The 25,806-nt window shown below is 44.5% G+C and overlaps 1 protein-coding gene across 2 annotated transcripts in view; it reads left to right on the forward strand.

The window, feature by feature from the left end:
• The window catches only part of LOC138293180 (putative ferric-chelate reductase 1), a 240,455-nt gene that overhangs the window by 137,497 nt on the left and 77,152 nt on the right, over window positions 1–25,806 (forward strand). For both annotated transcript variants that reach the window (XM_069232257.1, XM_069232258.1), the window contains exons 10-11: window positions 2,950–3,062; window positions 22,156–22,242. In XM_069232257.1, the coding sequence (XP_069088358.1) occupies window positions 2,950–3,062; window positions 22,156–22,242 (200 nt within the window). The remainder of the gene's footprint in view (window positions 1–2,949; window positions 3,063–22,155; window positions 22,243–25,806) is intronic.

Genomic DNA, 25,806 nt, shown 5'->3' on the forward strand with positions numbered 1-25,806 from the left:
CAACATGTGTTTGTTTCTTAAACCCATGCTTTAATTATGCTCCATGACCTGATTTGCCTTTCCCCTTGGCTGCTGGTTCTGGCAACAGGCAGTGCGACATTAGTACTCAACTGTAATAAGCTTTACAGTTGAGTTCTGATGACATTTCCTTATAATAGGTGACTGAGTGCATTACACGTCGCCTAATATAAAATAAATTTGAGACAGGTTTTTATACAGGGATTGCAGAATGCCATGTGTTAAACGTAAATGCAAGTGCAAAGACACAAGAGTAAATCATTAACAAACAATTGCATTGTAAACTTGTGATAATTATCATAGGAATAATAGCGAAAATAAGATTAGACCTGCGTTATCATCTTTTTCTATATATTATCATCACAAGTTGCCACAATAAAGGTTTAAGAAAACAATAATAATCACTCACAAATGTACTAATTGAATAACATTGCATGACATTATTTTGTGATATTTGAAAAAGAAACACTCAAGCCCTCATTTCAACCTCAGTGGTCTTTTTCAAAGACCGCCGAGGTTCCGCCGGGCCGAAGACTGCCAGTGTTGGTGGTCTTTCGCCAATCATATTATGACTGCTGGTGACCCTCCTCCCTTTTTTGGATGGAGAGCCGCCAGCAGCCATACTAACGGTCGGCGGTGTAGTGGAGGCTGCTCCACCATCACCACCACGTCATCAGAACACCGCCCACCGAATTAAGTCTCAGTATTTGGCATGATGGTATTCTGGTGACGGGGTGTTGGCAGCGGAGCAGCCCCCATGGATCCCGTTCCGTCCCGGAGGATCACCGAAACAGGTAAGGTGATTGTCCGTTAGGGGAGGGGGTGGGGGGGTGTTGTGTGGTGTGTGCGTGCATGGGGGTGTACGTGTGAGTGTGTAGAGGGGGTGTGTGAGTGCGTGTATTTATCTGGGAGGTGTAATGTGTGTAGGGGAAATGTTAGGTGTATGTGCGCGTGTATGTGCGCGTGTATGTGCGCATGTATGTGTGTGTATGTGTGTGAGTGGAGTGAGCGCGCATGAATGGGGGTTAGTGGGGTATGTTGGGGGGTATATGGGGGTCGGGTGGGGAGGAGGTCCTACTACCTTTGGGGTGTGGTAGGGGGGGTCGTGGGTGATGGGGGTGGACTCAGGGGAAGGGGGGAGAGGGAGACCCCAATCAGTGCCAGGGAACGCATTCCCTGGCACTGATAGTGCCTACCACCATGGATTTCATGGCGGTTCAAAACCCTATGAAATCCATGGGGGTATGCAGGGTCCTGATACCGCCGACGGACTAGTGACGGACACCGGGCTGGAGACTGTTGTTTTCAGCCTGGTGGTTGTTACCGCTGTGGCAGACGGTGCGGTTCATTGTTGGTTTGGCATATGCCATCATTGCACCGTCCGCCAGGGTCGTGATGAGGGCCTCAGTCATTGTGACCATGTTAATTGCATAATGAATATTAAATATGTTCTAAGGACGTAGGTAGTGTATGTATTCTAAGATGCTTACCTGTAATACTGTAATACAGAGTAGTTATTTAATGACATGTGGATCATTATCCATTGCCTCATTGTGATTTATGATCTAGGCCGGAGCTCCAAAACACGAAGCAGGTGCATGACTCAGAATAATACCACAGAGAAGTGCCTTTCCTTTTAAGCATTGATGTTCATCCAGCAGAGAATGTCATCCAGAGATATCTGCCATAATTCAATATAAAGCTAAGAGTGAGGGCATTATTTTTAAAGCAGTGTTCCTCAAACTTTGTAATGCCAAGTCCCCTCTTCCCCCAAGCAAAATGGTTTAGCTTTGTGCACTCCACCCAATTTGTGGATGGTGCACAGTGGCAGGAAGCTTATTATTTGGGCAGTAGGAATTGTACTAGGGCACAGTGGTGAAAGACCGGGCCGCTGCTCTTGTCCTTTCACAACAGGATCCACTAGCACTCCCTCACTGCTGGCTCCTGCATTGCTTGCTTTCTGCAGGCTTGTGCAGTCGCCATGCCTAATGCCTGAAATTCTGTACTGACCCTCCCTACTTTCTTCTGCTGCGCTGTTTGTCTCCCTCCTAACTCCTATAGCATGCCTTCCTGCTATCCCTCCAGTTCTTGCAGTGATTCTCCATCCTGATTTCTTCTACACTTATGCTGACAGACTCACAAATCAACTCCTTTACTGAGGTTTATCCAGCACCCATCCACACCATGCTCCTGCAGCCTATTTTCAGATTTCAGGAATGCTTCCATCTTCCAGGCTCCTGAAACCCTGTCTTGCTCCTAGCTCATACACTTCTCTCTCCTCCATGCTCTCCCTCCAGAATTCAGTTCAATTCTATCTCTGTACATTCCGAAAGAGTGGAAGCGTGTTCATTTGGGCATGACACAATATCATCTGGGGGGTAAGGAGGCTAAAGTCCTCAGTTTTAAAGGATGTAAATGGAAATGGTTCCTTTTCAAGGGGGACGGTGCTCATACAGTTGTTTGTTTTCTTATTTCAAAATTACCATCCCACATGATTCCATAATCATTCATACTTGTCCATATATGTTAAAATTGTATAGCATCTGTAAGTACTGTTTTGATGAACAGATCGTGACAATTAGATTGCAGTAAAACTGAAAGCAAGGTAAATTCGGTGACCGTGGAAGAGATGCTATTAAAAAGCTGGCTCGCTGGTAAATTTTTATGTTTGTTTCACAAACTACAACTTTAGATTCAGTTATTTCTCCTTATTAGGCCTAAATTTTTAACTCTAGGGGACTACTCATGTTTGATAGAAAAAACATGTACCATGCATTAAGTGACGAATACTTTCAGTAAATAGGGATTGACATTCTGTAATGTAATTGATGCCAAGTTTTTTGTTTTCTGATATTTTGCATTTATTTCTTAGCCTTTTAAATATATTTTCACAATTAAAACGTTTTCATCTAAGTATCTTTTTTTGAACAGGTGCGCTCATGCTTATCGCATGGATGACCACAGGGAGTATAGGAATGGTGTTTGCTCGTTACCTGAAGAATGCTGCAGAGAAACCTGTTTTGGGAAAAGCACTCTGGTTTCAGGTTTGTTGGCAGTCATCTTATCATGCATTTCAGTTATGATATATTTCCCTTGTTTGGTACCACCAACATTTCTCTTGCCTCTACTGTCTAATTTGCATGTTTGATCTTTTTGATCTTTACCTCTTCTAATTATCAGACATATAGAAAGATGTCATGGGGTACTCATTTTTTGCATTTTGCAATCCATCCACGAACAAATGTATTCAATTAGGATTTTCTTTGACTAGATTTAAGCTTGAATAAGTGACTATGCCCAACTGCCTTGTAAACATTGCTTGGTTCTTCTCTGAGCCCATACATTGTGTCCTATATTCTAGACACTTTTCAATGCTAAATCCATGTAAGTGTGTTGCTAAATCTTATTATCTCCTTACATTTTGTTATGAGAAAGAAAGTAGAAAAATTAATTTTAACATAACTGCATTCCTGAGCTGTTCCTGTATTATTCCTTTAACCCGCCAATACATTGCTGCCCAGTCTGTAAATTAGCAGAACTTGAATTTAACATGTAGGCAGTGTTTTTAAAAAATGATGGTAAAATCAGTTTGATTTCACAAAACTATTATCCTATAAGTAATTAAAAATGCATTCCATTGTCACATTTTGTTTAGTTGAACATCTGCAAATCAAGCCATCTTTAAAAACGTATCACCTTACTAGATTAAAATGGAATTTAGGGCCATATTTATACTCCGGTTGCGCCGAATGTGCGTCAAAAATTTTGACGCACATTCAGCGCAAACGATGCCCCATATTTATACCCTGACGCCCGATGCGGCGCACAAGGGGAATGGCGCTATGTGCGTGAGTTTTTGGAAGCGGCACCCCGCCCTGCGTTAATGACATGCAGGGTAGGCGTTCCCGTCCAAAAACCCACGCATACAGCGGTGCGTCGTATTTATGCTTCCGGGCAAAAATGTCTCCCGGGCCGTAGGCGGCGCAAAAAAATGACGCAAAGCACGAATAGCGTTAAATTTTAACGCCTGGGTCAGGGCAGGCGTTAAAATGGGGCAAACACACCTGTACTTAAGCAGAACACACAGAACAAACAACAGAGCAGCAGAGCAGCAACAGGGAGCTATGGAGGTGCTTTTTCTTCAACGTGCACGTAGACGCAGAGCCCTGCAGCAACAACAGCAGCTACAACAACAACAGCAGGGACCCCAAAGACAGCGCAGAAGGCAGGACAGGATATTCCGCCCAAGAACAACCCTGCATGGCCTCAGGGAACGGGACATCATCCAGAGGTACCGGTTGAACTGGCAGGCCATTCAGCAGCTGCTGGCAAATATCGAACAACAGTTGGCCCCCACTTTAGTGACACCCCGCACTATCCCAACTGAAACAAAGCTGCTTGCCGTACTACACCTGCTGGCAAGTGGCTCCTTTCAGACAACTGGTGCCCTGGTTGGTGGAATTTCCCAACCATCATTCTCTGCATTCCTGCCTAAAGTCCTGGATGCCATCATTCGCCTGACACCCCGCCATATCTGCTTCCCTAACACACTGCAGAAGCAGCAGAAAATAAAACAGGGGTTCTACGCCATCAGTGGCTTCCCGCACGTCCTTGGTGCAATCGACTGCACACACGTACGCCTTGTGCCACCTGCTGATTCAGAACACCTCTACCGCAACAGGAAGCACACACATTCAATCAACGTGCAGGCCATAGTCGATCACCAAGGACTGATCACCAACATCGTGGCCAAATATCCTGGGAGTGTACATGACGCATTCATCTTCCGTCACTCCACCATCAACCAACACTTCCAGGATGGACGCTATGGCAATGGACTACTTGTTGGTAAGGACAAAAAACAAACCCATACACACACCGCACACAAACCCTCTAGGACAAACAACACATACACCACAATAGCAACACCTAGCCAGGAACACACTGAGGTACTCACATCACTAGCCATGTGTCAGAAGTCAACATTTAACCTGTCACACATTGGAATTTAATCCACAGCCTAATGTGAAGACATCAATGAGTGTGGTTGGCCAAATGTCACTTTACAGATTGGAAGTCTCAAAATAACCTGTACACTAATACAATGCATAAGTCAAAAGGTATGGGATGGCCTGGGCTCATACACATGAAGGTGTCAAATACACTTTCACGTTTTAACTCGGCATGGAACTAACATCACACCCCCAGTGAGGACACACAGACAACTGTATCACTAGTCACAATGCTAGGGAGGGAACACTCTACTGCAACAACAAAAACAGTCCTTCTGACAAACGGTTAGCCAACAAACACTTGCTCAGCCAAGGGAAAATATATCAAAGCAAAGTTTTCAATAACAACCATAGGTTGGAACATTAGTACACAAAAGAGTCACAGACAACACAAGACAACTACAGCCATCAAAGATCCGTACAACACTGCCTCCTACATCTAATTCAATCCATTCTCTTTCTCTTTCAGCTGATCAGGGGTATGGCATCCAGCCTTGGGTGATGACACCATTCGGGAACCCAATCACTGCTGCAGAGCGGGCATACAATGACGCCCACAAGAGGACCCGCAGCATTGTGGAGAGGACCTTTGGGATACTAAAGTCTAGGTTCCGCTGCCTTGACATCACTGGCGGGAGCCTACTCTATTCCCCAGAGATGGTGTGCAAAATCATCCTCACTTGTGCCATATTGCACAATATATGTGTCCAGAGGAACATTCCCCTCCTTGAACTGGACCCAGGCATGCCTGAGGATGACGAAGAGGAGGATGCTGGGCCGCAACAGGAGGGGGGACAACCCAACACGGCAGCAGGACAGCGTAGGCGCCAGCAGCTTGTAAATAATTTTTTTGCTTAATGTATAATAATCACCTGTATTACACTATTGTAAATAAACACAGATATCAAACACCACATCATGCTTTGGTCCATGCATTACTGAGCACCTTTACTTATAAAATGCTGACGAAGAATGTGGTCTCCTTGACCAACAATGCCATAACAATCATCACAACAAAAAAGAACATTTCAATTGTATGCACAGAGGGTAGGATGTGACATGATACATTGCCATACACAGAGGCCCACATGAGTACAAATGTGGCAAATCCACATGCTACATCAAAACACCTGAGACAGTCTTGCACCCAGACAAAAAAAGTAGATCATGTGAAAGTCACATCACATGTGGTCAGAGACAGGGTGGGACCATCCATGTGTACGTCACCATGTCATCAATGGCTTCTCTCCAGTGGGTGATATGAGCAAAACACAATTGGGACAACATTAGCTGCCACTAACTCAGGAGGAGACCTGGATGTCACAGTGACAACATACACCCAGACAGGTGATAGTGGATCCACATACCAACACACATGTACACATATGTCATACAATCAACCAAATTATTGAAAGTAGACCATCACAGTCGGGTCCCAGTTTGAACCTAGCAGGAAGAATGTGACATGCCACTTAACCAGTTAATGCAGAAAGGGACACAGACACCCACTAAAGAATATTCCCCAGAACATCAGGAACGCTCAGAGTCTTCCAAACATAGTCATTGGGAAATGGTAGGCATGTCAGCTCAAAATCATCATTACTGCAAACTTCTAATGGGCTAATGAGATGAATGAATGGTCAACAGTCATACATACCATATGGCCTTACATTAGCCTGCTGCTGCAGGTTTCCCATAAAATATTAAGCCAAGCCATGGATACTGTAACTAATCAGGATGGTCAAATCCTAGGGTGCTGGGGGCCTAAGTCCACTTCTACGGTCCCACAAACATACACAAATCCTGTACTTGTGAGCCAAACACATGCATAAGGTACATGTGTGGCCTACATGTCAAGAGTAGAACACAAAGCACAAACACAAAATGAGGCTAGGACATGGTTAGCCCCATAATAACTGTAAGTGACCATTGCACTCCCTGTTAGGACTCCAGATAAAAGCATCACCATCATAAGTGTGGACCAAATTTGGAGAAGGAATACATCATGGTATCCCATCCATCATTTCCAAACAGCCATCAGCAATTGCCACAAATATGTTGACAAATATGGAAAAGACATTATGTAACGTATCCACACCATTACTGTGTGAATGCCTGCCATACATACAACAATGGACATGTGGCATATCCAAACACAAATGTGTATCACATTGCCCCGTTTGACCCTGACAAATCACCTTCCCCAAGTTAAAAACATGAAGACGTAACAAAAAGATTTGATCATAATTCTACGCATACAGCATGGGTGTCATATTTTGGTCACGTACATGAGTGCACAGAATGCAGAGTCAAATCTGAATGTATACAAAAATTTCACAGATTTAGACAGCAAAATATAAGTTACATCATATTTCAGATTTGACTCAGCAGCATGTGCATTCCTGTACGTTTCATGTATGCGCATCATGTATGCGTCGGAAAAAATGACGCAACATGCACATATTTTCGTACATCTCGTACAGTAAATGAATATTAATATTTGTAGGAGGCTGGACTGGCTTGTAGTGAGTACCAAGGGGTACTTGCACCTTGCACCAGGCCCAGTTATCCCTTATTAGTGTATAGGGTGTCTAGCAGCTTAGGCTGATAGATAATGGTAGCTTAGCAGAGCAGCTTAGGCTGAACTAGGAGACGTGTGAAGCTACTACAGTACCACTTAGTGTCATATGCACAATATCATAAGAAAACACAATACACAGTTATACTAAAAATAAAGGTACTTTATTTTTATGACAATATGCCAAAGTATCTTAGAGTGTACCCTCAGTGAGAGGATAGGAAATATACACAAGATATATATACACAATAGCAAAAATATGCAGTATCGTCTTAGAAAACAGTGCAAACAATGTATAGTTACAATAGGATGCAATGGGGAAACATAGGAATAGGGGCAACACAAACCATATACTCCAGAAGTGGAATGCGAACCACGAATGGACCCCAAACCTATGTGACCTTGTAGAGGGTCGCTGGGACTATTAGAAAATAGTGAGAGTTAGAAAAATAACCCTCCCCAAGACCCTGAAAAGTGAGTGCAAAGTGCACCAAAGTTCCCCTAAGGACAAAATAGTCGTGTTAGAGGGAGAATGCAAGGAAAACACAAATCAGCAATGCAACAACGATGGATTCCTGTCTGAAGGTACCTGTGGAGCAAGGGGACCAAGTCCAAAAGTCACAAGCAGCTCGGAGATGGGCAGATGCCCAAGAAATGCCAGCGGTTGGTGCAAAGAAGCTCTTACTAGGCTGAAGAACTGTGAATACTGCAGGAACGACAAGGGCTAGAGACTTCCCCTTTGGAGGATGGATCCCCCACGCCTTGGAGAGTCGTGCAGAAGTGTTTTCCCGCCGGATGGACGCCAACAAGCCTTGCTACACGCAAATCGTTCGTTTGACGTTTTTGGACGCTGCTGGGGCCCAGGAGGGACCAGGAGGTCGCAAATTGGACCTGCAGAGAGAGGGGACGTCGAGCAAGACAAAGAGCCCTCACTGAAGCAGGTAGCACCCGGAGAAGTGCCAGAAACAGGCACTACGAGGATGCGTGAAACGTTGCTCGCCGAAGTTGCACAAAGGAGTCCCACGTCGCCGGAGACCAACTTAGAAAGTCGTGCAATGCAGGTTAGAGTGCCGTGGACCCAGGCTTGGCTGTGCACACAGGATTTCCGCCGGAAGTGCACAGGGGCCGGAGAAGCTTGCAAAGTCGCGGTTCCCAGCAATGCAGCCCAGCGAGGTGAGGCAAGGACTTACCTCCACCAAACTTGGGCTGAAGAGTCACTGGACTGTGGGGGTCACTTGGACGGTGTCGCTGGATTCGAGGGACCTCGCTCGTCGTGCTGAGAGGAGACCCAAGGGACCGGAGATGCAGCTTTTTGGTGCCTGCGGTTGCAGGGGGAAGATTCCGTCGACCCACGGGAGATTTCTTCGGAGCTTCTGGTGCAGAGAGGAGGCAGACTACCCCCACAGCATGCACAAGCAGGAAAACAGTCGAGAAGGCGGCAGGATCAGCGTTACAGAGTTGCAGTAGTCGTCTTTGCTACTATGTTGCAGGTTTGCAGGCTTCCAGCGCGGTCAGCGGTCGATTCCTTATCAGAAGGTGAAGAGGGAGATGCAGAGGAACTCGGCTGAGCTCATGCATTCGTTATCTAAAGTTTCCCCAGAGACAGAGACCCTAAATAGCCAGAAAAGAGGGTTTGGCTACCTAGGAGAGAGGAAAGGCTACTAACACCTGAAGGAGCCTATCACAAGGAGTCTCTGACGTCACCTGGTGGCACTGGCCACTCAGAGCAGTCCAGTGTGCCAGCAGCACCTCTGTTTCCAAGATGGCAGAGGTCTGGAGCACACTGGAGGAGCTCTGGACACCTCCCAGGGGAGGTGCAGGTCAGGGGAGTGGTCACTCCCCTTTCATTTGTCCAGTTTCGCGCCAGAGCAGGGGCTAAGGGGTCCCTGAACCGGTGTAGACTGGCTTATGCAGAATTGGGCACATCTGTGCCCAACAAAGCATTTCCAGAGGCTGGGGGAGGCTACTCCTCCCCTGCCTTCACACCATTTTCCAAAGGGAGAGGGTATCACACCCTCTCTCAGAGGAAGTTCTTTGTTCTGCCATCCTGGGCCAGGCCTGGCTGGACCCCAGGAGGGCAGCTGCCTGTCTGAGGGGTTGGCAGCAGCAGCAGCTGCAGTGAAACCCCAGGAAGGGCAGTTTGGCAGTACCAGGGTCTGTGCTACAGACCACAGGGATCATGGGATTGTGCCAACTATGCCAGGATGGTATAGAGGGGGCAATTCCATGATCATAGACATGTTACATGGCCATATTCGGAGTTACCATGGTGAAGCTACATATAGGTAGTGACCTATATGTAGTGCACGCGTGTAATGGTGTCCCCGCACTCACAAAGTTCAGTGAATTGGCTCTGAACAATGTGGGGGCACCTTGGCTAGTGCCAGGGTGCCCTCACACTAAGTAACTTTGCACCTAACCTTTACCAGGTAAAGGTTAGACATATAGGTGACTTATAAGTTACTTAAGTGCAGTGTAAAATGGCTGTGAAATAACGTGGACGTTATTTCACTCAGGCTGCAGTGGCAGGCCTGTGTAAGAATTGTCAGAGCTCCCTATGGGTGGCAAAAGAAATGCTTCAGCCCATAGGGATCTCCTGGAACCCCAATACCCTGGGTACCTCAGTACCATATACTAGGGAATTATAAGGGTGTTCCAGTAAGCCAATGTAAATTGGTAAAAATGGTCACTAGCCTGTTAGTGACAATTTAAAAGTAATGAGAGAGCATAACCACTGAGGTTCTGGTTAGCAGAGCCTCAGTGAGACAGTTAGGCACCACACAGGGAACATATACATGCACACCTATGAGCACTGGGGCCCTGTGTGACAGGGTCCCAGTGACACATACATATAGGCCACAAACCTATGAGCACTGGGGTCCTGACTAGCAGGATCCCAGTGACACATAACAACCATACTGAAAACATGGTGTTTTCACTATAAGCACTGAGGCCTGGCTATCAGGATCCCAGTGAGACAGTGAAAACAGTGACAAACACCCTGACATACACTCACAAACAGGCCAAAAGTGGGGGTAACAAGGCTAGAAAGAGGCTACCTTCTCACAATATTCATATCATATTTTTTCACTCAGCAGCATTAGCACTCCTGTAGGTGGATAAAATATGACGCCCATCATGTATGCGTCGGAAAAAATGACGCAACATGCACATATTTTCGGACATCTCGTACAGTAAATGAATATTAATATTCATATCATATTTTTTCACTCAGCAGCATTAGCACTCCTGTAGGTGGATAAAATATGACGCCCATCATGTATGCGTCGGAAAAAATGACGCAACATGCACATATTTTCGGACATCTCGTACAGTAAATGAATATTAATATTCATATCATATTTTTTCACTCAGCAGCATTAGCACTCCTGTAGGTGGATAAAATATGACGCCCATCATGTATGCGTCGGAAAAAATGACGCAACATGCACATATTTTTGGACATCTCGTACAGTAAATGAATATTAATATTCATATCATATTTTTTCACTCAGCAGCATTAGCACTCCTGTAGGTGGATAAAATATGACGCCCATCATGTATGCGTCGGAAAAAATGACGCAACATGCACATATTTTTGGACATCTCGTACAGTAAATAAATATTAATATTCATATCATATTTTTACACTCAGCAGCATGTGCAATATTATGCGTCATAAAAAATGACGCGAAATTATGTATGCGTGAAAATACGACGCAAACCGCGATTAAAAAACGGCGGCCATTTTATGCAGGAAGTGATGTAATAGGATATCCTGTTTGCCAAATCTGTATTGGAAGTTGACTTTCACTTTCACTTTTCAGTCTCAGATTTTTCTAGACTGTGTGGTTCAGTGAAGAGTGTTGTCCTGTGAATTACTGCTTTGTTGTCCTGTGTAGCTTGTCTTTTGTACTTTGTTCAGTCTAATATTGTTGTGTATCATTGTCTCAGTCTGTTAAGTCTAGTTTTGTCCATTCCTGTATTTGTTTGTATTGTCTGTGGGAGTCTGTTGTGGCTAGGGTAGTTATTGGGGTTAGTTGGGCTATTTTCTCCTTTTCTTAACTTCACACCTCTACCTTTCCCCATTTCCTACTTTATTTTTTCTGTTAGTCATCAGTCATAATGTCAGGGAGGCCTCGCCTGTCCAGGATGGGCGAAGATGAATTGGGGGGATTTATCTGGCTAGTGTGCCATTTCCTCCCGCTGATGCTGGAGGCTGGGGGCCGTGTGATACAGGGGTATCACACGGAGGCCCGGAAAATTCGCTGGGAGAAGGTGCGCCATCACATGGTCCGGGTCCATGGGACCATGCGGAATGTCCATCAGTTGAAACACCGCTGGGCCGATCTGATCACGAGGGAACAGGACCTGCTGGACCACCTGGGAGTCAGGATTGGTGGCCCTGTTGGTGAGTAGCAATCAATTACATGGACATGATAGTAATCTGTGTGTGAACATGTGATGAATGTTACCCAATCTGCTAGATAAGGAGCTGCCTATGTGTAATGCTAGGGAAACCTAGGCCCTTGTCAATATATATTGATATCCCCAAATTGGCTACACTTTTTCTCCCTCAAACAGCAGAAACTTAATACATATATCTGTATTTGGCAGGTGTGGCCCATCTCTGCGTGATGCAATGATGCAAATGCTGCCTTACTAATGTTTACATATGTGCCCTAATGTGTACGTGTTGCACAATGTGTATGAAGACCTATGCTAGCAGTCAGATGGCTCAGTTGTTCTACACATACCAGATGGCTGTAGCTGTATGTAATGTAGTGTAGCATTTGTGTCAGACAAGCAACACGTTAATGGCTCTATTTGTACTCTACATGTCATAATGGGCAATGAGTAAGTCATGTCGAAACAACATACCTACATATGTAGACCCCATCGCTCGAAATCTGATTTGAATCCCATGATGATGATATACATGTGTGTTTTATACACGTCACATGAAGTCAGATATGTTTTCCACAGATATGTCACATGTGTGTGTGGTTGCTGTGTGTTGAACATGTCCACATAGGCTGTTTGACTGTGAGTGGTCATGCAGTCCTCATGGAACAAGTGTCTGGATGTCTCTCTGGAATGCACATGCTGAGATGTTTGGATAACAATATTGGCGGGGCATAATTATTGTGAGTAAACTTGGACGACACCTGACTGTCCTGGCCACTGCATGTGTGTAGTAGGGTGTGTAACTGTAGCAGGAGAATCATCCAATGTTAATGTTGAATACAAACTCATCCATGCAGTATGAGCATGTGTGAAAGTGTATCATTACCATGTCATATTCTCACAGTGTCATTGTAACAGAATTATTTTGTCAGTCCACCCAGTCTGAGTACATTCTTCCTGTCATGCTTTACAGGTGGACCAGAGCCTTACACCGTGGGAGAGGTGGCACACTTCGACGACCCCGATACCTACAGTGAGTGTTGCCTGAGTGCTATTTGATATATTTATTTGGCAATGACGCAAAATGGACTACTGTGTGTTCAAGAGAAATCATGATGTGATGCGCTGGCCGTTCATTGCCATTGTCGTGTTAGTGTGATATCAAATTGGACTTATGTTTCTGTTAAGCAACACCTAGCCATCTCTGAGATTGAGGGGCTGTAGGACATTACAGTTGGGCCGCAATGGGGAATGGGATGAGTTACTTAGAATACACTGGTCAAAGTAAGACTTGGTCGGGGACTTGACATGAACTGAGTCTGCATATCAGACTGACATTCTCCCATATAGCTTAGGCACATGGCTGTGATGAAAAGTGCATCTTCCTAGTTGAGGATGGACTGTGCACACTGTAGGTTGGATCTTCCGGGGGCATGTACTTACACAAGCTGAACTAGGAGTGTGTGTGACTTGAGTGCAATGGCCTATGTGTTCTGTTGAATCATGAGAATGGGTGTTCCACCTCCTCTGTGTGTGTAGTAAAACATGCCTCACTGATAGTATGTCATGTTGGCAAAAGTCATATCATTGTGACATGTGTGGTCCATGGATGTCACAATGTTTGCCTAAGTCCAACGTGTTGCTAGCCATTCATAGGTCTTGTGTGTGAAGGCACATACTTGGTGAACGTTCAATACACTCCTGGGTGTGCATTTCACATGGGATTGGTGGTTGTTCTTCCCACACCACCCTCAACGACTGGGATGTTAATGTGAAACCGGCTACCTTGGACTGTAGCAACCAGTATCTCACACTTACTTGACACCTTTTGTGTCGTGAGTCAGAACCTAGGGCCAGATGTGCCAAACTGTGTACAAGTTGATAAACTCATAATTATTGTGTGTGAGTTGCAAACATCTGTTTCCTATTCCGAAATGTATTAGGTGATCATGAAAATATATGGGAGATTTTATTCCTAATCCTAAATATGAAGGCTTTTTCCAGTCCTATTTGCAACTGACAGTGGTATGCAAGTCCATTTGCAATGGAGTTTGTGGTTGCTAAGTGAGTCGCAGTTATCATCCACTTTAAGTGGATGGTAACCCACTTGCTAGCAGTAAGGGGTCCCCATTGTAACCCATCACCTTTCCGAGTGTACCAAAATAATCCTGTACAAAACAGGCAGTGGTCCTTGGGACCACTGCGGCCCGTATTTATAATTTTTTTGCACCACATTTGCCCAGCTTTTTGACGCCAAAACGGCGCAAACTTACAAATTACAATTGGAATTTGCAATTTTGCGCGGCTTTTGCGTCAACAAGTGACGCAAATGCGGCGCAACAACAAATATAAATACGGGCCTAAGTGCCTTAAATTATTCAATATTGAAATTGTCGTAATTTATTTCTAAGTGCTGCTCATTTCCCATTGAGGTAAACGGCCTACACTTGGGGAACATGTTCTGCGTTATTTCCAAGCGGTCACGGACATGGAGGTCTGCTGTTCCCAGCAGGCCTCCATCCCCGTGAGTGCCCATAGTTGCAAAGGTGGAGCAACTTGCAACCCACATCATTGATGTAAATGAGGTGGCTCTTAGCAACCCCATAGCAACTCACAGACGGTGTCAGATACCCCATTCTGCATTGCAGATTGTTCGTCCCATTTCCCATCTTCCTACATCTGGTCCCTAGTGTAGACATTGGGTTATAGCCCATTGGTTCAATCTTAGCACACAACCAATTCCAGATGGCTTAGAGTGAGGAGTGTGATAGTTATCACATATAGTGACATATGTAGTGAAGTAAGTATGCGGAAGAGGTGCAGCCATGATGTACAAAACCGTAGGGATGATTAGGATGAGTAGTGTAGGGTGATGTCATCCATCATGTAGAGACCTGGATATTCTAGGTGTGATATGCCCTTATGTATGCATGCTTCACATGTACTTCCTCTGAGCCCTTCTGTGAACTATGTTGTGACAATTGCTGCAACCTATACATTTCTAGTAATGTACAAATAACCCATTGTGCTATCCCACCCAATGCAAAGCCAAAGGTAAATATCTGCCTTTTCTCTTCACAGCTGCTAACATGAGGGCGGCCGATCGCATCCATTTTGAGCGGCGTGCCATCCGTTACAGGCACATCCTGCAGGTGCAGTCTGGGTATCGGCGGATGGGCCGCAGGTATCACTCCGAAAGGGCCTCCGGGGCGTGGTGGGCCACACCACAGCCTCCAACAAGTGTGCCACCTACAGCCACCAACGACACAGCCACCAGGTCTGGCCCAGTGGTCCCATCTACTTCGGCTGCCATGGACCCGCCGCATGCAGCACGACCTGGACCCAGCCGTGTGCTGGCAGCAGGACAGTCACATGTCCCACCAACAGCTGCCACTAGCTCGACCTCTGCTGGCACACAAACCCTCCCCACAGACCCTCCCGTGGACCCTGCAGCCTTCCAGGCATTGTCCCAGAAAGTGGACAAACTTTTGAGGAAGGTGGACAACCTGACTGATGACATGAACTATGTAAAGACCCGGGTCCGCGACATCAGGCGCACACTAAGGAGTGCAAACGTCTAGTTCGTTTGCCCTCTTAAACTTTTATCCCTCCCCTCTCACCTCTTTCCTTTTTTTCTCCTGTTAGTTGGGCTTTGGGGATTAGTATTAGGATTAGGATAGGTATGTAGCTTAGTTAGTGTTAGGGAAGAGGGTGGGGGGTCCTTGTTATTTTTCTCAAATATTTGTGTGTGGGTGGGTGGGTGGAGGGCAATGTTGGGATTCATGTTTAATAAAACAAAAAAACAAAAAAAATGTAAAACAAAAAAAAAAAAAAAATTATCTGCTTGTTTAGGATAGTGTAGTATGTGTGTAGGTTAGTATGTTTTGTCCTGCATGTGTCCTGTCTCATAATGGTGGGTGGGGGGTTGATGTTTAGATCGTTTCGTTACATGTGTAGAGTAAGTTTAGCTTAGGTTAGATAGGGACAGTTGTGGGTTATTAGTAGTCAGGTTAGATTAGTGTAGGTGTACCTTTCCCTTAGTTGCCTCTTGTAGTACTAGATATAAATAAATATTTTGTTAACCCTTTACTTGATGCGTTAGGTGCTACTTTATCATGGCCTTGACATCCATGTTGCAGAATGATTTAGTGTGACATTTGTGTCCTATGCTCAGCATCCCCTGGGAATGGATGTTTAACATCCCATCTACCCGTGTGCTCACTTGTTAAGTATCCTCAAATTGGGAGACTCCCCATTGGTAGTGTGCATTGTACACCAAGCTTTTGTTATGATATGTGTCCAACTTCACAAAGAGTGCTTCATTACATGTCAATGTGGGTTAATTGTTAGGTCGGACAGCAGTGTGAAGCTCAGGGAGATCTTTGTAGATGAGGAGTTGTTCACACTCATGTATTGCTGCTTTCATTGCTGAGCTACATCATGTGTGTACTGAAGCAGCATGAATTTCCTTCATGGAAGCCTACTCTGTAAGGGAAGTTAATGCAGTGTGATTTGTACACGATTCATTACATTAAGCGGCATCCATTCTTATTTAAGTCTTGCATGGAGCCTACATTTCCCAGACACCATTTGCTCTCTGGAATAGCAATAGATGGTGCATCATTCTGACCAACACAGCATGATTGTGTGTGCTTAGTTCCTTCCTCAGTTATTTCCCTCAGTATGGTAGGGCTATGATGCAATCCTGGCCAATGCACAGATGGATCTGAATATATGACATCAGGACAGTAGTATAGAGATTCAACAGGGTTGCCACACAGCCACTTTGGAGTTAGGTACTGCACAGTTGAAGTGTGAAATGACACAGAGACACAATAGGTGAGCAAGTGCGATTTATTTACAGGTGTTGTAGTGCAAATTGTCCATTCAACATTTTGGCAGAGTCCGTTCTGGGGCATCATTTCTTGGTGAGCCTATAGAAGGTGTCAGTGCAGAGGGACAGGATTACCAAATTGTAGGAGAGAGACATTCACTGGCAATGTGGACAAGTCAAACAGTGGATTGCCAAACAGTCATTGAGTGTAGGTGTTCAGAAACTGGGCTTTGACTAAACGCAGGACCTTGGTCAGAGTAGGCCATGGTGCAGGGACTAGGGCTTCCGGGTACTCCTCCGTGTGAAGGTTATCTGTTCCACGTCTTCTTCTTCTGATGTGTGTGTTGCCTCCTCTGTCCTTGTTGTTGTTGGTTGTGAAGGGGCAACACACACCTCAGTGTTAGAAGACATGGACGCAGACATCCCGGGGGCTAGTCCCTGTGGACTTAGGAAGGGCAATACTGCAGCAAGGAGGGCCTGCTGGTTTCTCAGAATGGCAGCCACATCCCGATGGTAGGCAGCCAGGTCAGCCCTGAGGGGTTCGATGTTGCATTCGTGCACCCGTTGACTGGCTTGCATTCTTAGTTGTTCCGTCAACTGGATGACAGCTGTGGCGATTTGCTTTTGAGTTTCTACAAGTTCCTGCATGTGCGATGTTAGTGCTTGCATCACAGCTGTCTGATCAGCAGGAGGGATCATGCACGAACGCACCCTCTCAAGGCTGGCTGCCATAGTTTGCATCCCCACCCGCACCTCCTTGGCCAGCTCCCGCTGGACCCCAACGACGGTTCTTTCAAAGCTGGTTCCAGTGTCGTCGGAGTCCTCAGCTGTGTTGGAGCTGGCAGGTATTACATTTGGGGTGGCAGGTGGGTCTACTGGGGTGGCTGCTTCTTCTGGGCTCCTCCTTGGGACTGAAGGTGGGGTTTGGAGGCTTCCTAAGACCATGTGGAGGGTTTGTGGGGAGAGGTTGATGGGGTCGTCATCGATGTCATCAGGGAAATCAGGGTCAGGCATATCGGCAGGAGATCCATGTTCCTCTGCAATGAAACAGGGTACAATTAGTGTGTCTGTGTTGTAACAAGTTTGCAAACAGTTACAGGCGTTTGGATGCCTTATCTTTGGTGTCTGTTTTTTTCTGGGTATCTGCTGTCCTTCATATGGGCATTGTTGTAGGCCTATGGCCCACCTGTGTGTCACATGTGTGATGTGGAGCTACCAGACTTGTCTGCCTAATTGCCGCTAGGTGTTGCTTTGTAACATTTTGTGAATAGGCATCTTTGTGTCCTACTAGTCCCTCCGTGATTAACTATTCTTATGTAGAGACATTTTCGAGGGTGTGTTCTCATTATCCGACCTGAGCTGACTTGCTTACGAGGCAGCAGGATAGCTAATGGTGTGATGGACTGAGTCTGACCCACTTTTAATTGACTCTGTCACCCTGATTCTTTCATTTTGCTCTAGCTAACTAGCATTGGCTCATGTCTCCCACAGCAAAGGAATGATTATACATCCGAGCCCATGACATCTTTGGAACTTTTCAGGGAAGTTGTGGTCACTCAGATCCCAACATCTTCACTCTTTTCCAGTATGAACTCATACACAAAAGTCAAAGACAGTATTTGTTTCATATGATGATCTCTTTGAACAACTGACTTGTCTATATTTAGGTGTGAGCCACAATAACCCAAATACTTCAACATGGTAGACTTGAAATAGTCAGCAGGAGAGTAAGACATTGGTCGAAAGCTATCATGGTGCCTAACAGTTTGTACTCTCCCTCTGCTTGTTCTATTTATAGCACAGCATGTTAAGCTTCTAGCCTGCCTGTCTGAATCACTGGGGAGACTTCATCCGTCATATCTGAGCAATGGCCTGTGATCTGGTTTTGCATCTGCAGCAAGGCAGGCAGCGTCTGGTGTTTCTCTGTTTGGAGACTCCCTCTTGTGTGTCTTGGGACAAGGAAGTGATTTTATAAGTCATAAGTCATGGTGATGAGATAGTTTCCCTACGCAGGAATGGCAAATCAGAACCCCTACCCCATCTATCCGCAAAGTATGAGAAGCATGTAGTGCAAAGTGCTCAGAGGCTCTTAGATGTGAGCATATGCGTAAGAGTACATTCAGGGTAAGGTGCAGAAAGGCCTACAGCCTGAGGCTAATGCGCAAAGTATACATTACACTTGCCAGAATACACATTGACTGACTGTGGGTGTTGTGAGTGCCCTGCCAACACACTTGCCTCTCAGGACCTGCCCCATTCACTTTTGATTCACATTGCATGCAGTGTACATGTTCCGTGCCATTTCCTATGCATGTTCATGTTTGGATGTGGTGTGGATGTAAACATTGTTGATGTTTGAAGATGAAGGTGGGTCATGTGTGTTTGATTGTATAAGCCTGTTTATCGTATGAAGGTCCGATTTGTTTGTCAGACTTTGCAGGTGTGTTGGAGTGACCAGTTGCCTATGTCTCCTCCTCAGGTGTTGTCTGAGCAGTATGACATTAGTGATGTAGCCTTGTTATCCAGGCATGTGAGGGACCCTGACGTATGCAGCATGTGTGTGTGGTTGGTGCTGTGTGGGTCCTATTGCTGTTTACTTTGGCTTATGTATGTGTCAGGTATGGACATTGGGCATTTGAGTGTACTGGTGCGTTTGTATTTTTACACTGACTTGTTGCGGATGTCAATGTCACCCCCTAATTTGTGTATGTATATTCCATGGGGAGGTTGCTGCCATTTGGTACTGTAGCTGCACAGAGATGAGAGGCGTTATTGTAAGGTGTTGTGGCAGTTACATTGCAGTTGTTGCTTTGCCTACTGGGTTACTGATAGGGACCTAGTTGCTGTAGGATAGATTTTACAAAACAAGTGCCTGGATGTGAGTTTGCTGTAGTGGCCTTCCTACCTGTCGCTGCTTTCCCTTGGCTCTATTGTTGTACTTACAGGATGTCCCCATGGGGCTGTACTTGTTGCTGTGTTTGGTGGTGCCCCAGCTTCAGTGTGTGCTAGGCATGCCCCCCTACTGTGCTCCTTTACCCATGCCACTCTATGTATATGCTGACTTACATGCATTGTGTAGTAGGTATTCCCCCCCTGGTTGCAGTTAACATTAGTGCATTATAATTCCCCATGCGACTTACCCTGCATGTGCATTGTGTCTTGGTAGTCTGCACTGTCCTGCCCTTGAATCCCTGTGACGATCTCCTCGGGGATGGCGGCTGCAACCATCTCCTCCATGTGGTCCAGGGCCTCCTGTTGTGCTGGACTCCCACCTCCAGTCTGCATTGCTGCCTTCCTGTTCCTGGCCATTTTCTCTTTGGTCCTGCGTTTACAGTCATGCCAGCGTTTCTTACACTCAGTGACTGTGCGGCGTTCTTCAGCCACACTGTTGATCTTGTCCACTATTTGCTTCCATATGGCCTCTCTCCTACTGAGTGGCAATTTGGATGTTATGAAAAGTTGGTGCTGGTGTTCCGTCACCTCTCTCACCAGGATTTCCTGCTCCTCTTCACTGAAGCGACACTTTCTTTTCTTTTTTTGGTTATCCTGGTTTGTTTGTGGGACCTCTTGGCTGGTTCCTGGTCTGCTGTCATCATCCTGGGCTCTGTTGTGTCCACTGGGATCCATGTTGGCTCTCTGGTAACACTGCAGTTTTCGCGCTAGAATTTGACGCAATTGCGTGAGAAAAACCAGCGCTTTCACGATTGCGCTGTCGTAAATCGGCCCACGGTGATGTGCGTCGCCTTTACGTGGTTTTTCCTTACGACTTGACGCCGCTGTGTGCGTCACAATATCCTGACGCCCACCTGTTGGTTGCGCCGCCGTACGTCAAAGTATAAATTTGACGCCCGCACGGCGCATCCAAATGGCGTTAGACGGCACAAATTTTTTTGACGCAAAACTGCGTTAGCGCAGTTTTGCGTCAAAAAGTATAAATATGGGCCTTAATGTCCCAAGAGCAGAAATAAATTGGAGCCAATCATCAAAGAGAGGCATGTTCTGCAATTACAACCACAACATAGACCTTAATGTATATATTTAACCGCTTCATAAGGTACTCCATATCACGAGAAATGACAAAGGATGGGGCAATCAATGAGGCATGACTACCTCTTAAAAATGTATTATGCATTCTTGTTGTTGGCCTTTGGATTTGCATGAAAGTATTTCATAAAACTAAGACATTTTAGTCATCAAGCAAAATATTCTTTGGCTATCCTTTAGCAGCACAAAAGAATGATGGACGGAGTGCTGACAATGCAAACACTCACCCCCAGTCACAGATCTGGGTTTAATCCATCGTTTTTTTGCTGCCCATGCCATTCCAGTTTGGACCCAGCCATATGCAAATCAGTCTTGACCCTGTTCCCCATGGGAACAATCCAGCCCGAACTGCCAGGGCAGGTCTTCCCTGGACTGGAAACAAGCATCCTGGGACCGGTTTCGGGTTTCACCCCTCATCAGCCAGGCTAGCTTGAATCCAGTGGCATGGGAAGCACAGGACCCACGTCTGGCCATACCCTTCCCACTTAAGGCAACATTAGCAACACAAAAGAATGATGGACGGAGTGCTGACAATGCAAACACTCACCCCCAGTCACAGATCTGGATTTAATTTATCGTTTTTTTGCTGCCCATGCCATTCCAGTTTGGACCCAGCCATATGCAAATCAGTCTTGACCCTGTTCCCCATGGGAACAGTCCAGCCCGAACTGCCAGGCCAGGTCTTCCCTGGACTGGAAACAAGCATCCTGGGACCGGTTTTGGTGGCTTTGGTGGTAATGGTGGTTTTTGGTTTTGTTTTGGTGGTACTGATGTAGAAGTTATTGGCGTATGTGGTATTGGAAAGTGGTATTTATGATGGTGCTCATAGTATTGGATGTGTTGGTGGCCTTGCTGGTGGTTGTCTTCATAGTGGTGACAACGGTGATTAAGGTGGTTGCACTGATGGTGGGTGCATTGCTGGTGGCGGTGTTGATGGTGGCATTAGTTGAGTTGGGATTAGTATTGTGGTAGTAATATTTGTAGTGGACCATTGGTGGTATTTGTTGCTGTGGCATTGGCAGTTATGCACAAATATTAAAATTATACATCTTATTCATCTTTCTTAATAATTTTGTGTTTTTCATATAAGATTCCTCAATCACAAGATGCCCATCTAATGGGATAAAAAGAAAACAAAATGTTTATGATAATTTTGCACGAGTCATGTCAAAAGCAGTGATTGAAAATACTTGTTGCAGTTACAGAGATTTGTTTTTGTGATGAAGCAGAATTAACTAACATTGCCATTGTATATCTTGCAGGTTCATGTGCTCATGATGGTTTTGACCGTAGCATTAACAATAACGTCTTTTGTTGTGATTTTTGTTGCGGTGATGGGATGGAGCTATGTAAGTTATAATATTTTATTTATGAAAGCAGTATATGAATGTGTTTGACTATCCTGTTGTAAATATGTTTTGTTTTTAAATACTAGTTTTAATGCTGGTTCCAGTCCAAAAGACACTTTCCAGATAAACTTGCAATCTGTCACTTGTACACCATTTTCCATTTGGTATAAAAACATATGTGGTATGTCAAAAACAATATTGAATTTGAAAGTAGTCTTAAAGCATGCAAGTTTCTAAGCTGACAACTTGTGTCTGCTACAATGCTAGAGTTAGAATATAAGTATATTTTAGGAATACATTATATAGAATATAAAGTTATGTAGAATGTACAACTTTTAATATATTCTTATAGTATATTCTTATGTAATATATGTGTGTTTATAAATGCATTATTACTGGTAACGCTATAATATTGTCCTATTGCAATCAAGGGAGTCTGTTGACGTGATAAACCATGAGACAAAAGGCCAGGTTGTGCCACAAGAAACCTTCTGTTGCTCATGATGAAAAAACTAATTTGTAGGTACTGCTCTTGGTTTCGCCAGACTCTAATATCTGCAGTAATCCTCTGCACCTTTATGGACAAAGCAAAGCCCAAGAAAATTACTTTATTATGCTTTTATTCAATACCAAATTGTGTAAATGCCTTGTTTCCTTTTCCTGTGCATTTAAACCAATCATGCTCTTGGTCATTGTACATTTAGTAATTTTTCCATTTCCCTATTTACACTTTTTAGATTTTCTGTCAATGCTAATCCAAATGTCTCATGGGAATTGCAGTTCATAACTGCTGTTCCTCCTGGTACCCATAGATGATTACCTGGCAAAGCCATTGTTGTCAAGCACTTTGAGCCCTTTTTTTGATATTCATGCATGGCAGTGTGAAGAGGAATCCTGCACATTTCTCTAAACCCTATGTAGTCCCACGATTACCTTCATTGGGAAGTGCTACCCCCTGCCAAAAGTGAAATCCTGAGGTTTTCCTCAGCTGTACCATTTGCTCATGCATAGAACGGCAAAAGGAATCCTTTTGTCAGGTGGTATTTGCACAGCTAAAGGAAGATAATCACCTCAATGATAAGTGGAAGAGGATGAAAATAGCCATCTCCTCCACCCTCTACCCAGGTAGCCCTCATCAGTTTGCCTCACCCCTGTTGTGGAGCTTTTGAAGCATAGTAAACCTGAAGGAAATTCTCAGAGACCTACTAAGCACCATTTTCGACAGAGCAGGGTAATCACTAGCGCATTAAAGGTGGGGCCAAAACCACCTTTCTTCCTCAGGCTTATACCAACATAAAATAAGGTGGTTAGTACTGCTACCCTAATGTAACATGGTGGGTGTTTGAAGGGCAACTCGCATAGTCTGAAACTATTATCTTACTATTTGTATCTCAGTCATCTCAAAAAATGAACATGACACAGGTACTTGAACCTTGGTGGATGGATACTATTGATTGATTCCATCATGTTTAAATTTGTGGCCCTGGTATTTTCCATCTGGGTTAAATTGCACATAATTTTACCCATACACGTCTGTATTAATAAAAAGCTAGTGAAGCCATATTGAAAATTCATATTTGGATAGCTGATTTCCAGTAGTTTATGATATAAATGATACACCTAATACCTTACACAATGAGGTCTGTTCATCAAATCATTTTTGAGTTCATACAGTAGTTCATTTCTACTACTACTTTATGCACTCACAATTCTATTATCTAACCTCCATCTGGAGACCTCCGCTGATACCTGCCCTAGCTCCTATGTACAGAGTTCTCCATTGCAAGTGCAAAGAAAGAACTCTGCCTGCTTAACTCACTGTTTTTAGTTTAAATATAAAGAGAGCAGTAAAGAATGGCTGAAAATGGTAAATATCTACTAGTAAATGGGAAGACCCCAAATCAACATAGAGCAAAGGCTGGCACATGAAAATGATATAACACCCTCAAACTACTGAGGTGTTTGCTATTCACCTAGGGCTGGCTTTAGAGCTGGTGGTGCCCGTTGCAGCAATCTTTTTTGGTGCCCCCCCTTCCCCAACCCCCATCTCATGAACACATCCTTGGCTTCCCTCACTACCACCTGGCAAAAGTGTCCCTCATCTCTCTATAGCCCCTCTCACATACATTTCATTTGTTTTAACACACTGGTAAAGCATGGCTTTACTAATCCACTCAGCTATCTACATAAAATATAGTTATGCTCTTTGCATCAGGCATATTAACCCTCTGCACTACTTTATGGTGAGTCAAAACTGCCACTGGACAAAATGCTGATCTCTCTCTCGATCAAGAACATTTATTACAGCAGTTGACATTTGAATTGCTTCCTGAAGGCTGGACACACAAAGAACTTTTCAGCAGGTGCTTTTAAATTGCAAGTTTCGTAAGTTATTGATAAACACAGTGCCCCCAGAGGTCAGCGCTCCCCATCCAGGTCTGCACCCAATGCGGCCTCACCGGTCACACTGCCCTAAAGCCAGCCCTGTATTCACCAGTCTACTGTAGTAGCGCTAGTGAATAAGAAAGCTAAAATGTACTCCATCAAAATTTAGCAGTAAGTGAATCAGGCCAGGCCCTGGTACTGCATAGCACTTTCATGGAGAAACTATATATATGTGTGTGTGTGTGTGTGGGTTTGTTTATATATTTACTGAAAAAAACAAGGTTACAGGTACATTATAGTTAGGTTAGGAATTTACACACACAAAACATTAGAAATTCAGCTGTTGTGGTCGGAGTCATTTCAAGTAAATATAACTCGCACCCTTGCCATGCACAGAAAAGTACCCCACATATTACATCATTGATGACATCTTCTGTGCCATCACTGATATTATCACTCCAACATTTGTGATAAAACTATTGACGAAAAGACTGTGCATGATGGGGACACGTGTTATAGTTGGCTTAGGACCTTCACAGCAAAAGATGATGTGCTATTGCTGAACACATTGCAGGTCTATTCAGTTACAATTCAAGTTTTGCCAAGTACATTTTGTCTTATATATTTGGTAAGGATACATTAATGCCAGTATTGTAAATCAAACAAAGACATGAATACATTAATGTCAGTGTTGTACATCAAACAAAGACATAAAATTATTTCGATATCAGTGTGGCATTCTTGCGTCACTGGTAGTGTTGTGTATTTAGATGTAGGCCTGGTTACAATTCTGCTACTCCTGCTCCAACTGTTGCTATCAATTTCTTGATAAGAGAACTGTAAAAAAAGAAAGCTGTAAGGCCAGATTCACAAAGTCAAAGTTATTACGTTTGGTATTCACAAAGATAAGTTATGACTAGTCTTTTTATGTCCGCACTCGGGCAGAATCTCTGCACCTGGGCAGAATCAAAACACTCATAGCGGAGATCCTCCCCAAGTGCGAAGATTTTGCCCAGGGGTGGAAATTCCGCTCTGGGTGCAAATTTGAATCTCTTCACCCGAGTGCTGACGTAAATATCCTACTCATAACTTACCTTTGTGAATAGAGAAAGTTGGTTTAAGTTTACATTTGTAAATTGGGCCCCAGTTTAATATTACTATAAAGCTACATGTTAGTAA

The sequence above is a fragment of the Pleurodeles waltl genome, chromosome 4_2, assembly GCF_031143425.1.
Source record: "Pleurodeles waltl isolate 20211129_DDA chromosome 4_2, aPleWal1.hap1.20221129, whole genome shotgun sequence".
In the NCBI taxonomy this organism is placed as follows: Eukaryota; Metazoa; Chordata; class Amphibia; order Caudata; family Salamandridae; genus Pleurodeles; species Pleurodeles waltl.